The sequence below is a fragment of the Antrostomus carolinensis genome, unplaced genomic scaffold (assembly GCF_000700745.2).
Source record: "Antrostomus carolinensis isolate BGI_N321 unplaced genomic scaffold, ASM70074v2 scaffold303, whole genome shotgun sequence".
Classification (NCBI taxonomy): domain Eukaryota; kingdom Metazoa; phylum Chordata; class Aves; order Caprimulgiformes; family Caprimulgidae; genus Antrostomus; species Antrostomus carolinensis.
In genome coordinates, this window is record NW_010304210.1 from 1 (window position 1) to 14,937 (window position 14,937).

General features: G+C 37.9%; 1 protein-coding gene across 1 annotated transcript; it reads left to right on the forward strand.

Moving 5' to 3' along the window:
* Positions 1-4,214: 4,214 nt before the first annotated feature.
* Positions 4,215-6,541, forward strand: ZNF770 (zinc finger protein 770). The gene has a single exon (XM_029084100.1). It carries the CDS (start codon positions 4,355-4,357, stop codon positions 6,539-6,541), a length of 2,187 nt encoding a protein of 728 aa, XP_028939933.1. The 5' UTR covers positions 4,215-4,354.
* The last annotated feature ends 8,396 nt before the right edge of the window (positions 6,542-14,937 follow it).

Sequence of the window (14,937 nt, forward strand, 5' to 3'; positions counted from 1 at the left end):
GGGCGGGCAGCGTGCGTGGCTCGGTGCTCGGTTCCTGCTCCCTTGCATGCTCCGTGTTTCATAAACCTAGGTTTCCACTTGTCTGGTCTGTAGTTAAGGTTACAAGAGGCATCTTATGTTGCTTCACACATTTATTATTATAATTAATTCTCTTATAATTGTGTCTGGAAAGCTATAGGCATTAGATTTTCTCAAGGGTCTGAGGATATGCTAATAAATGTGGAAGAATCTTTCAGTGGAACGATACATATATATTCAGTATAATTAGAAATATACTGAATTTTCAATTGTTAAGTGTTTTGTTTTGAATTATGTTAATGAGCCATAGGAAAACAGGGGAGAATATTCATCTTGTGGAGAGTCAGCTGTATGGGTGTGGGAATTTGAGAGGTGCGTGTACAACCTTCTCTGGAGACCTCCGGTGTTGGAGGCAGAGTGATCTCCCCACACAACTTACTTGTATGCTTGTTAACAAAAACTCTCCAACTGTAAGAACAATAATGTACTTGAATCCTCTCTGCTATAATTTGAATCCATTTATAGTCACAGCTATTAATGGCTTGGGGAACAGCTTATTTCCCTTTTCTTTAAAGCTGGCTCTTAAGTTTTGTTTGTGGGTTTTTATCTTTTTAATCAGGTGTCTATTTTAACTTAAACATTCCCAGTTACTTTAATTGTTTCCTGTATACTATGCATTTAAGTTCTGATCATTCTTGATCCTCATCTCTGGATTGATTCCAATTAGTACATATACTTGACTCAATTTGAAGGGCAGGATTCAAAACAGGATAGAGTACTGCAGCTGAATTCTAAACAGTAAGTAGCCAGTAGTATGGAAGACTTGGGTGCTGTCAAAGCTTTACTTCTGTTGATGCATCCTGGTGTGGATGGCATGCTTGCTGTTGGCATATTCAGCTTCCCTTCCAACTTAGACTGCAGGTCGTCTCTGCACAACTATAACATAGTAAGTTGTTCCCCGTCCAGTTGATTATTCCTGCCTAAATAGAATATCTTGCATTTCTTCTTATTAAAGTTCCCTTCCTGTTTTGTTTTGTTTGTTTTGGGGGTTTTTGTTTGTTTGTTTTGGAGGGTTTTGTTTGTTTGGTTTGTTTTTAGAAAAACCTTCTCTGATAGTAAAGACTGGATTAGAACTCAGAATTTTTTTCCCATCATGTTTTTATTTTGTTGCAGCTTGCTGCCATCTATAATATTAATAAACATAATCTTTACTTAATCATTAAATAATACTAGACTTAAGAGGGTGGTCTGTAGGCCTTCAGTGGCCTACATTACTTCTTGACTATTTTTCTGCGTGACCTTGCAGCCAAGATGAAAAGTAGTGTCACTTTAATATTAAATTGGACCTACGCCACAAACTAAATCCTTATCACATAAGAAAGTACGTTTTCTGACTCTAATTAGGACAAGTCTGTGTACTTCCAAGGCTGGCAGGAGACAATACTCCAAGCTTGTCTTTTGATCTTTAGCAGCAGCATGTTTATTCCTTAGATGTGCAAGGCACGGAGCACCCTGAAATAGATGTGGAGGAGTCTATCCTTAGTAAACAGGATTAGAAAATATATTTGGGCCACACAGTAATGCCCATCTTAGCTCCTTTCTCCTTCCCCAGCATCCCCCAAGTTTACCTCATCTGAGCCTTTAATCTTGCACAGGGCAGGAAGACCACAGCAAGAAGCTCTTACTCTGTTTTTGGCACCTTGTACTACAGAGCATTTTCCTCATTCACCAGATAGAATCTTTAAAAAATTTATAAGCTAAATACAAAATCCCTTGTGTAATATGCCACAGCTGTCTCATACTTCGGACTTTTTTTCTTTGCATGTCACTATACTGTTTGAGCACTTTCCTGATGTGTAAATTAGATCTGTGTGACAGTATGTTAACTAAAATTCATCAGTCTTGATGGCTGTTTCTCAGGAGGCTTTCCTTCCCTGCTAATGGAGGCTGCCTTGAGCTGTGCAGAAGCTTCCAGCATAGCAGAGGAGCTTTTCTCCTTTTCCCAGCCTGCCTGTCTCTAGCTTCACAGGAGCACGAACTAGAAAGCATTTGGTGTCACACACTTACTCTCTCTAAACTCCCTGCCTTCACATGAGGTGACAACAACTGGGAGGGAAAGGGGGTCTCCTAAAAGAGTGTTGTGTTTTCTTGCATCTTCAAAAGAAGACTGAAACTGAGTAGCTGTTAAAATTCTCCAGGAAAAGAGAATAGGAAGGGAAAAGTTGCTTTCTCAACTGCTTCACAGCATTGATAAGTCCTTTCCTGAACAATTTCAGTGAGGTTACATAACTCCTCCGTGTAGTGACAACCGCATCTAGGGCGTACATACAGATGTTATTCAGCAAGGCCCACAATTATACAGCAACATCTCTATGAAAGGTGGAACAATCCTAGCAGATGACCAGGCTTCTTTCCATTAAGCTTAAGAAAAATCTTGATTCACCAGATATTTTCAATCTGTTGTGCATATGTCTTGAATCTCATTATAACTTTCTTTAAATCACAGTAGGCTTTTATTCTTTGCAATGACTTTGAATGGACTTTTCAGATATTTCTAAACTTTTAAAAACTAGGGACGTTAATTCTTTGTGAAGAGACAGGGCTTTTAGAGACAATTATTTTTTATTTTGATGGTATGTAGAAACTTGTGATATCACAGCTTGTGAGTTGCAGTATCAAAATACCACAGACTATAGTTAGTAGAAATGTATTGTGTATCTCAAAGTTATTACAAGTCCTAACTATTATGCTGTTGATTTAAAGTTTGCTCCCTCCATCCCTTTTCTTTTTTTATAAGGGGATACAGGTAATACCATAGAAGTATTTTTATTCTGTTGTTCTCACTACTCTTGTGGACTGGAATACTTAATCTGTTTTAGATGCTGCAGTTTAGGAAGGATGTAACCAATTGGAATTAGTCCAGAGACAATTAAAAGACCGAACAGATTTTTTTATTATTGTATTTTTTTTTTTAGTTGTGAGAACACTTTTTAGTTATTTTCTAGGTTCACAGGGGAAAGGACAATGAAAATAACTTTGTAGTGAAGAAGGGCTCAGATGAGTGCAAGGAAAAGCTTTGTGAGGGCAACACACTGGAGCGGAGCCCTGCTAATCTTAAGGAACTTCCTTCAGTGGAAGTTAAGACCACTTTGCAGGATGACTAGACGTGGGGTGGCTTCACAGTGGAAGGCTTGGACCAAATGGTTGTTTGAGGTCTTTTCTAGCTGTTCCTATGAGTATTTTCATAACTTTTCATGTACTCACATACTTGCAAAGTTATTCTTTCTTGTTTGCAAGTCATGTTTTAGCTGAGAAACAGAAGCTTGCCCAAGTGTGTTTCATCTGTTGAAAATTCAAGGAAAATTAAAAACTGACTATTTCATTGTTATGATTTAGACTAAAATATTCATTATGGGAACAACCTCTATATCTATGATGACTTCAGAGTATATGCGTGGTTAGGTATCACAGCTCTGGTATTCTGGCTCTGTGCTGAGTATGAACACGCAGCCCGTGTTCATCCTGGTTTTGAGGGCTATCTTTGTCCTGGTTGTAGTTTCTTGTTCATGCTCTTGCTGACTGGTTCTGGTGTTTGCCATTTTGAGATAAAGTAAAAATGATTACACTACTGTTTCTTCTGGATACAGTTGATAAGGTGCAGAATGTGAATAGTAACTTTGTATGTAGTTTTAATGTATTGTTAATTTTTACTTCTCACAAACAGTGCATTCATTTAATTTTTATTTCTGAACCCGAAGAATACCTAGTTCTCTCTTTCTCTCATCTTCATAAATATTAGATCTGGGACTTAGAATTACTGTTGTAGGGGAGAAATTTATTACAGTAAGGTTTTGTGGATTTTTTTTTAAAGAATATACTTTATTTGTATATAACCTAAATATCATAATGTGAAAGAACTGTATCTTATTTGGAAGTAATATTCAGGACTAAACAGGATCTGTGTTGCAGCACAGATGACTTCCACTTGTTTGTTTCTTCTGGAAAGTAGTCTAGTTTTTCCATATCATGTAACATAACGAGTGATTACTCTGTTAGAGGAAAGCATTTTAAACTAAGTTAAGTCAGGATTATTCTAATCTAGATGTTTTTGGTCTCTAATGTAGAAAATGAGACAAACTTAGGCAATTATATATTAATATAGGCTAAAATAATATTCTCTTTCTTATTTTAGGGACCTGTGGGATTTAAGAAAAATCTCTCCTAAGAAAATCTGCCTCTTCTACATCCTTCCATCTTAGTGTGCAATTGATGATTTAACTTGAAATACCTATCTGAAGAAACTAACAGTAAGCGAGGTGTAATTGCTTTTTAAAAAATGTTAAAAGTTCAGCAGTGTGTAACAGCTGACAGGATACCCAAGAAAAAGCCATATATTTGTGACATTTGCTATAAACAGTTTGAAACTCCATCAAAATTAGCTAGGCATTATCTGATTCATACTGGTCAAAAGCCATTTGAATGTCATGTATGCCATAAAACATTTAGGCAGCTAGTCCACCTGGAGAGGCATCAGTTAACCCATAATCTGCCTTTTAAGTGTATTGTTTGTCACAGAAACTTCAAAAACTTAATCACTTTCTTAAAGCATCAGCAGCTTCATAATGAAAATTATCAGAATGATACCAAGCAAGCAAAAAACTCCGTGAATTTTGAGCAAGACAGGGTCACTTGTGGCATATTTCGATGTTCTATGTGCTGGAAATCTTTTACAACTGAAGAGAGGTGGATGCTCCATCAGTGCCTGAAGGCAGATCATCTATGTGGTGCCAGAAGGAGAAAGAAAACTCATGCTTGTGAATCGTGTAACAAGGCATTTCCATCAAGATCTAAGCTAGAAAGACACTTCCTTATTCACACTGGCCAGAAACCTTTTAAGTGTTCTTCATGCGGTAAATCTTTCAGACAGTCAACACACTTGAAAATCCATCAGCTCACACACACAGAAGAAAGGCCCTTCCAGTGCTGCTTTTGTCAGAAAGGGTTTAAAATACAGAGTAAACTCATGAAGCACAAACAGCTCCATGCCAGAAATAAGACTTTCCCCAGTATTTTATACAAAGCCAAGACTTTTAAATATCCCAGACAACAGAACCTGTTGGAAGGAAAGAGAGAGAGTTGTGAGAATGCTGATGCTTACAAGTCTCAGGAGAATGACCCACATGATGTTCACTCGATTTATATCGTACCCTTTCAGTGCCCAGAATGTGAGCAGTGTTTTGAAACGGAGCAGGTTCTAAATTTGCACAGATGTTATCTGGGAGATGGCAAAAGTTCAAGTAATGGTACAACAGCAGGCAGCCACACAGTCAGCATGAAAAATAAGATCCTGATGAAGCTGAATCATACAGGAGGAAAGGCAACGGATTTTTCTTTGACTGCCAGAAAAAAAATAAAATCAGGTCACTTTAAAAGTCCTGACCTGGTTGCAGCTAGAGATCAGCGTTCTGATCAGCACGTTGCCACTAAACCTTTCAAGGATTGCCACAGCAAGCTTGACACGCGCAAGGCACTTACTAATTGGATGAAAAGAACGTTTGCTGTGCCATTACCTTGGCAAGAGCACCCGCAACCTCAGGAGTTGGGGATGAATTTAAAAGTGCTTCCTGGTGAAGGCATGTTAAACGTCGGTGATTCAATGCATAATAAAGATGACGCTTTTTATGGTTCATCAGACGATGGTTTCTTTGATAATCCAGAAGTACTTCACTGTGCTTTTTCAGCTTCTGCTAAAAATATACATAACAGACACAAAATGTGTAAATGTGACAGATGTGAAAAAATCTTTCCGTCTTCATCCAAACTTCAAAGGCACTATCTTATACACACGGGACAGAAGCCCTTTGGCTGTAATGTTTGTGGGAAGACATTTAGACAGTCAGCTCACTTAAAAAGACATCAGCTCACCCATACTGAAAAGAGACCCTGTAAAAGCCCTGTTTGCCAGGTAGACTGTGAAAACCTGAACAAACTTTTCAATCATCTGGGAGATCACATTGAATTTAAGTCTTCTCAGCCTGTGGGTTATTCGGGTTATTCTCAAACACCTTCAGAGGCATCTGGCTTTCAAGAATTGGAGCTGATTCAGTCAAACCAAGCAGCTGAAATCAAAGTTGAAGTCGAGTCAGGGGATTTTGTTCTTGACACCAGCAGTAGAAACACACAGCCATATTTGTGCAGTAAATTGTTGGAAACGGAGCAAAGCTGTTACAGCTATTGGCATGATTTTTCTGACGGTACTGAAAAAGGTAAAGTTGTTAACAAATTGTATCAATGCAGTATCTGCTTTAAAACTTTTAAATCACCTTCTAAACTTGAAAGACATTACCTAATGCATGCTGGACAGAAGCCGTTTGAATGTTTAGTTTGTGGTAAAAATTTCAGACAGGCCCCACATCTGAAAAGACATCACCTTATTCACTTTAAAGAGAGGTTAAAGCTGAGTTCCATTGAGCAACAGCCAGATAATATATTGTTTTTATCAAAACTGGATAATGCCCTATGAAATTATATATTCCAATTTTTGGTTCCATAATTATTAAAAGGCTTATGTTAGACTGAAGGAGATTATCTTTTTCTGTTATGGAGATGACCAGGTGAAGAGTTAATTTACTATCTTCAGAACTGTCTACGTGATATAATGGATGTGAGATGTTTAAAACAAAAAACCCATGCAATAAAAAAGCCACTTTGAATTTCTTTTCCTAAATGAATTTATAAATATACTTTCTTACTATATTAATAGTGTTGCAGCAATCTGCAGTGCTCCATGAATCAGATATTTTAGAAATTATACCTTTTCCTGTATAGGAGTTTACGACATTATGCTGTCCAGTGGTAACTCAAAAAAGTAAAGATAAAAAGATAATTTCCCAAATACAGAAAAAACAGCCTTTTTACCTTCTTTTGGGTGGCTATATGGTGCAAACAAAGGACATGTGCTGTATGTATTTCATGCTTTAAAAATATTACAGTGATTTTTAGATAAAAGATGCAAAAAAGAAGAAAGTAGAAAAAGGGGAAAAAGTTTAATGAGAAAAAATGTTGATGTGGCATTATAGAATAGTTAATTGAAAAAATTTAACTGCTGTGTAATGTGCTTGGAGATCTATGCATGAGGAATTAGATCTTTTCCCTTTTTATGATAAAATACAAGTAGACTATGCTAAAACAGCACGGTTTATAATCGATCAATCCATTTCTCCACTTCATATGTCCTCTTCTTTGTATATCCCTTGCCTTTTCTGGCTTTTTTGGCCAGTTCATACAATGCTGAACTTTTTCTGCAAGAAAGGACAAGAAATTGACATTACAAACAAGCTTACTGTCTGTTCTGGTCTCCTTTGCTTCTAGCATAAGTATGGCACTAGTAAAATAAATGTTTTCTAAGCTAAGATGTGATAATAACTCAGACAAGCAGTTCTGTTGGGAAGTCGTGTTCCCATTACATTAAATATAAGAGATTGAAAATTACTTTTCTCTCAAATGAAGTAATTCTGATTTTGTATGAATAGAATTTGTAGTTATACTTCCTGGTAAGTAGAGAGCTTTGCCCGTTGTGCCTGTGGGGCTGACAAAAAGTGTAAGTGCAGTGGAGCTTTTGGACAAGAATGAAGGTTGTTTCTTTTTTTTTCCCTCTGAAAAAACTACCTTTTATGATATTTTCCTTTGTTATGTAACTTTGGAATAGTTGAAACCTGAAGTTTTTAATCCTATTTCTAAATTAACATATCTGTAAGATATATGGCATTCTTTTCACTATTTAAATAGATCAATATTTATTTAAGTAAAATGGTTTTGATTTTTTTTATTATTACATTTGAAGTGATTTATGTAGGTTTTGCTGTGTCATGAGCTTTATAGTATATGAGTCATGAGCTTTATAGTCATGAGCTTTATAGTATGGTATAATGAAGTGAAGGGAGATTTTATTTTATTTTTGTACACGTTCTTTCCCATTTTCAGAGAGAAAAAAAACCAGGAAAGATACTCAGAAACAGTCTGTACTTTGATTTTTTTATTAACAGATTAATTCAGTACATTAATAATGACTATAGTTATATATTGAGATTTTTTCTCCCTATGTGAATTGTTTCATATTGAAAGATAGAATACTGTATAAAATGTTTTGAAAGTGTATTGTAGAGTTCTTTTAAAATACTTGTAATAAACTATTTTATTTATATTGTACTTTTATTGTATACTTTATGTGCAAACCAGGGTTTTGAAACTACATAACATTCAATATTCAGAAAAATTTTAAGACTACATAGCAAAATAACTAACTTTGCATGTTAGAATGATGGGATTTGTTTCAGATATTTTTTGCCATAGAAATAAAATTGAAATATGTTTAAAGATGATCATATCTTCTTAAGGACTCAGTCATTTTAAAAAATGTTATGTTTGAGAGTAATGTTTAGAGAACACTAAACTTGGTTTGTTTTGAAAATATCAATTTGAATAAAATGAGGGGAAGGTAATACAGAAAGCTGCTTTCCAGGAATGGTATGGGAAGTGTTACTGTCTGATTGATTTGGAAACTAATGTAATCTTTGGGCTCTGTGGGATTTCAGACTGGCAGTGAGGACCACTTTGTTTATCTGTCTGTCTACCCCTTTGTGAAAAGTCTTGTGTCAGCATAAATTCATTATTTTAGGGGGATTATAGCATAAACTAGCTAGAAAGGAGTAAAGTTGTTTCTAAAAAAAACCAACCAAAAAACCCAACAACAAAAAAACCCACCCACTTTAGAAGTGGTTTTCTCCTTTGGTCAGGAGGAAAAGATCTAAGGTTGAAATCCTGTCTCTTTTGAAGTTAACAGTGAAATTCTCCAAGTACCTTTGAGGATTAGAGCTAGAACGGTTTTCCCAGTGTTAACAATAACACTTTGTGTTGCTCATTAGTATGTTAGTCGTTTTCCATAACGCTTCAAGGCAAGTTCAAGACATCAATCTTTGAAGTATCTTTGGTGACAAAAACGTTGTCTGTGGTTTTGTTAGAATGAGCTGATGGCTAATAGTAATAATCTTATAGTACTGAAGTGTAGTGTATTTTTTTAAAGACTATATACAGAACCAAAGCATATTGTAACAGGAAAACAGTGGGTCCTCCCCTCAAGGAGAACTTCTTAAACTGCATGGATTCAGCTTTGAGGTAGTTCTCTGTGGAATAAAAGAAGGGTCAAATATTTTAAATCAAGCAGAAAAAGGTAAGAGGGAGTTTTTTAAAAACAAATAAACTATGCAATACCAAATTCACTGGAACTGCAGTACTAGCTGATCACATCGTCCATTTTCTACCTAGGAAATGTAGCTGTGGATAACTTTAAAATGTTTTATGTTTTTTGATTGCTGTGCTATCCTTGCAATGTTTTCAGGAAAATTGCAAAATGTGTATATAAGTATTTCTGTGTATGTCTAGGGAAAAAGTCAAAAAGGAAAAAAAGCCATCATAAACCACAGAAAAACTGTTTAATCACTTTTGTAGCTGCTTCTCACTGAGTGTTTGGTTTCTTACTTGTCTGTGATCTGCTCTCACTATTATACCCAGAGCCAACAAGAAGAGTCAGTGAGGTAAATGGGAGATAGAAACAAAATAAACTAACTGAAGTTAATGAGACCTTAGGCTTCAAATTGAGATGCTGGATCTAATTTTTTATTTTCCTGTCTGCCTTCTAGTATACATATACACAACTGTGAAAGTCATAATCCCATGAAAGCAGCTCACTTGAGTAATGTTTAGATAGGTACAGTTGGATGACTCTTAAATTAATGAAGATTATGGATTTGGTCCTTCTAATTGCCGCTTGTAATAATGTTGAAAATGCCTCGATCTCCTAAATAACTAAAAGGGTTATGGCTCATATTCCCAGCACAAGGTTTTGTGGATTTTTAAAGTGCAAGCTTTAACTTAATAGCCTAGATTTATGGTCTGATGGCTATGGATGAGAAGTGTCTGAGAGGCAGTTATCATAAGGAAAACTGGAATTAAAGAAGTGGCTTTTCTGTGCTCTCATATACCTTATTTTCACCAGGTTGAGCAAATTAATTGTACTTCTTCATATCCATTAGTTCTGTCAAGCAGCTTTTAAACAGCACCCTTTTTAGCATCCGTTCAAAAAGTGAATCTTCAAAGTCCACACGAGTGAAGGACAAATCAGCCTTATGCCAGCAAAATCATTTACAAGTAGAATTGAGAATTTTCTTGTTCAGAAGCCGCTGTTCTAACATGAAAGTGTCGTTATGTCTGCCCTGACTTACCTCAAAGTCTTTCAATGCTGTTTTACTTCTGTACTCTGCCATTACAGTTCCTGTCAGCCTCCTGCATATGCTAAAATGTGTGAGTTGATTCTGCTGTACACCTGACATAGTTGGATATCTGGATAAAGTTTTCCTTTTCACTGGATTCCTTCCAGTGTCCCTGATCCAAATTTGTATGGATCTCTGAAACCCTGTGTGTGACTTACGGAGAGTCACGGAGCTGGTTGTTGCACGTGTGCTGCCATGGAATGCAACATGGGGCCGGAGGATGTGAGTGCCAGAGGATGTGAGAAGCTGGCCAGCTATGATGTAGACTGTGGCCCGTCATTCTCCACTGAAAGTGGTCTGGGTATGCAGGGTAGTAAGAGCGTGTGGAAATGGTGGCTCTCCAGCATTGCCTATGGCTGATTCACTGGAATGCGCCTTGTTGACATAGCGAAGGAGGAGAATACAGAGAATTATGTGGCTGCTGCTAGACAAAAAAGTAAAATTCTATTCCTAAGCTAAAGAAACCAACTCTGCGTGCTGTCTCCCTTTTGTACTGCTGATGTCCTGCACTCAATTTCTATTGACATCCAGGAAAACACTCTCTTCCTGGTTGCGTGAAAGTGGTGATAAACCAATTGGGCAGGAAACGAGCCACCTTGCGTTCCAGCTCACCCTGAGATAACTGGAGGAGCTGGGGGTGGCTGGGCTTAAATCCTGAGTGATGCCCAGTTGAGCACTATGGGTCTGACAACAGTGGATTCACTTGATAGTGCCCTGCACTCCTGACCCACGATTTATGGAGTCACACAGCTAAACCTGCAGCATTTAGCCGCGCCCCGCTGAGCACGGGTCAGTTGGGGTGGCTGGTTATGGACAGACAGTTCGATGTGGCACTACAAGCCCGGACACACCAGTGAGATTCACTCGGTACTGCCCTGCACCTGCCGTCCGGTCACCATCTCTGGACTCATGGGCTCACCAGGCGCTGCCCAGTAAGGAATAGTGCAGCAAGTCTGAAAGCGAAGAAAAGCCCTTTAATAAGGCAACAGGAATAATACAGACTCGTACGGATTGGCGGTGATAATCTGCTGTCTGCAGAAATGAATGCTTATACTAAAGTTACAAATTACTAATGGTTACAAATTACCAAAAGGGGACAAGTTACTAAAAAGCACTAAGTTAGTAAAATAATTCTCTAGACATTTCGAAGTTTCTGAGAAAGTTCTCAGGGCTAAGTCTAAGTCTTACCCAAAGGCATCCCAGTGGAGTGGGATGTCCTGGTTTTTAGCTGGGACAGAGTTGGGTTTCTTTTCAGTAGCTAGAATTGTGCTGTGTTTTGCTTTCAGCCTGGGATTTGCTATGAGAGAGACACTGATAACACACCAGTGTTTGCATTTTGGTCACTGGAAGTGAAGGACTTTGTGTTCTGTTAGTTTACAAGCACAAGATTAAAGGGGGGTGAAGAATATTTAAATTAATAAACTTAATTGACAGTTAGATATGCCAATGGGATATTCCATATCATATCACGTCATGTCCAGTGTATTAGTGAGGGGCTCTTCCTCTCTTGCTCTCTGACTTTCGCTCGGGCTCTCGCTCTTCCAGGACTGCGGTTTCAGTTCGGGATTGTCGCTCCTCCGGGATCGTTATCTGGGAACGGGCTGGGCTCGGTCAGCAGGGGGGTGAGCAATAACATTTGGTGTCACTCATTTGCATATTTTGTTACTGTTATCATTATCACTACTATTTTAATATTAGTATTATTTTAAGTTTTCTCTCTATTATTAAACTGTTCTTATCTCAACCTACAAGCCTCCTTATCCTTGCCCCCCCAATCCTCTCCCCTGTCCCCTGGGGGTGGGGGGGAAGTGGGTGAAGGGCTGTGTTGGCTGCTGGCCAAGGGCTGGCCCAGTGGAACTATCACCGGGGGAGAGGGGCTGAGCCCCTCGGCTGGTCCCAGGGGTCAGAGGTCTGCGATTGGAGTTGTCCCTGACTGGTCCGCGATGGATGGTGTCTTCCCTGACCGTGATGATACCTTCCCTAATTTCCCCCTTTCTTTGGACCATTTTTAGATTATTATTTGTACCTGCAAGTTGGAGCTTGAGTGACTCTAGTCATACCTTTATGGTGGCTGGTAAAGACACTTCCACTTTGCTTTTTAGGTAGAAGTTACCAACACTTGGAGCGTATGCCACTTGAAGGGGAAGGAGGGGGGTCAGTGTGCTGGAGTTACGGTTTTGTGTAGCTATAATTCAAGGTCCACTGTAGGGAGGCAAACGTCAGAGGGGCGTCTGTGGGGCACCAGTTATCAACCCCGGATCACTTGTAGACAACACATGGAGTCTTGGGCCATGCTGCGATCGAAACGAGAGTTGGAAAACAAGCCTCTGCTGCCTCCCATCTCCTGTTTTTTTTTTGATAAGCAGCAGGCCCTGTAGGGAGGCAGCCTCGGAGAAGATTCTTCGTGTGCCAGCTGTATTTTTCCCCTGGGATCTTCTTCAGTATTATACCTTCCCTTAGTGTGTGGACACAGCCATTTTCTGATTTTTAATTACCTCCAGTAATTACTCCACACCTGGTATACAAATTTGCATTATTTTATTTGTCCATCTTTTTTAAGAAGTATAAATTTTAATGCTTGTATTGTTCGCAAAAGTAGCTTGTTGAGCTACAGAAACTCAGAGGATTTCCTCAATTTCTACTTTATTTTGATTCTAAGTGGATCCTGAAAATACAGCTGAGAAGAGAGGTTCCTGTTGGTGACAATGCTGTCCTACTAAACCAAGTAGAAATCTGCTAAGCCATCGAGACACCTCTTGGTCCATTTGAGGATAATTTTTAAGATCGAAACATGTCATGATTTTTCCATGACATTGAGAGCAACCTTGGTAACTTTGTTTGCCATAGTGCACTTTAGCTTGTATTTTACACTCTGGGTCTTGATAATAGCAGGTACCTGGGTAGTGAGAAGAGCTTCATAAGAATTCCCTCAGGCATCCCATAGCATGTCTGATGGCAGTGCAATTAGCAGGGGAAAAATGTCCATTTGCCAATAAGCTAAACTGATTTCTTGTGTAATATTTTAGTTTATATCACAGTAGAAAGGTTTTTTGGGGTAAAATAAATTATTAAAAGTTAATAATTAATTTTCAGCCTTACAGCAGTATGAATTTTGCTGTTTTCAGTAGGTATTCTGTTTTATTGCCATTTCATCCTCTTAAAATCCTGACATGCTAATGGAAATGCTTTCCAAAAGTCTAGAAAATATGGAGAAAGGCACAGATGAAAGCCTTGGGAGACTGGACCTAGCTCTTAGCATCTTAGAATTGTTCTCTCTTGATTGAGTTTTGTGCTGCATATTAGATATGCTTCAGTTTTGTCTGCAATCTGTATTTTTTTCTATACTGTGAGAAAGGACGTGATCAGGAATCTACTTTTACAATGATGCTGCAAATAGTCTCAACTTCCCACAACATTTCTTGCGCTAGCGCTAACAGAAATTATTTGCCTTAGAATCTCATTTCAGTGACAAAGGCCTCATGTTCCTCCATCAAATGGATTTATCTCGCATTAATTTTTTTGCCCCATAGAAATTTTATCACGTAACAGTCTCTCACAGGATTTCTAGCAAATATTTTCTAGAGCTTTACTGGCCATTGGTCTCTTACATTCATACCACTGTTCTGCTCCAGTTGGTAGGAACTTAACCCAGAGTCTGCTTTAACTTGAGCTGTTACCCAAATGTGTGCCCAGAACAGAAAGCTAAGAATGACATAAACTCCCATATTTCCCCACCTCCTTCACTAGAGGCACTGCTTGCTATTCTGGGATATAAAAGCAGCTGGGTTGCTGAATTAACCATATTTTTCTCTAGTCATGAGCTCAGAATTTCCATTGAAGTTGCTGTAAGTTTTGCACAAAAATCAAGGGCAGTACATTGGCCAGAACGTGTGCTAAATAAATATTTATACACAAATCAGAATGCTACTGACGGCTTCTTTACACTTTAAAATTCTAAATATTTTAAGAAGCATCTGTTACTAAACTGAGGCATCATTTTTTAAAGTACCCATATTTACTGAGTGGAAGTACACATATTTACTGAGTGAGTACCCATATTTAATGAGACAGTGACAAACTCTTGGACTAGGAGAATGCACATAAATAGTAAAAGCAATGTGATGTGATCGAATTAAAGCTATAATGAACTGGTTGAACATTTAGTTTATGTGAATATTAACTGCTGTGAAGGACAAGCTATAAGCAAAGAAATAACTGCTGTCATTTTACATGCTTTTTACATGTTGAAAGATTCCTCTAATCTTTTTTGAGAAGCTTTTCCAAATTTTATTTACGTGAAAGCAGGTTAAATCAATGTTTATTCTATCGTTTCAACAGGTAAGAGACACAGGAGGTTTCTGGTCTTCTTTGAATAATGTACTTATCATTCCATTTCTATGCCATTCATCCCCCCATCCCTTCCAAAAAACTTATTTCATATAACTTTGCAAGTAATATTTCAAAATGCTGCATATTCATGGTTACTTTCCTTCTTTGGTTAGAGGAAAAGCTGTATGTGCAAGTTTGTACGTAAACATGATGAGATTTGAAATTCTCACATTTGGAGCTTCCTGTTTCTGAGCTTTTCAGC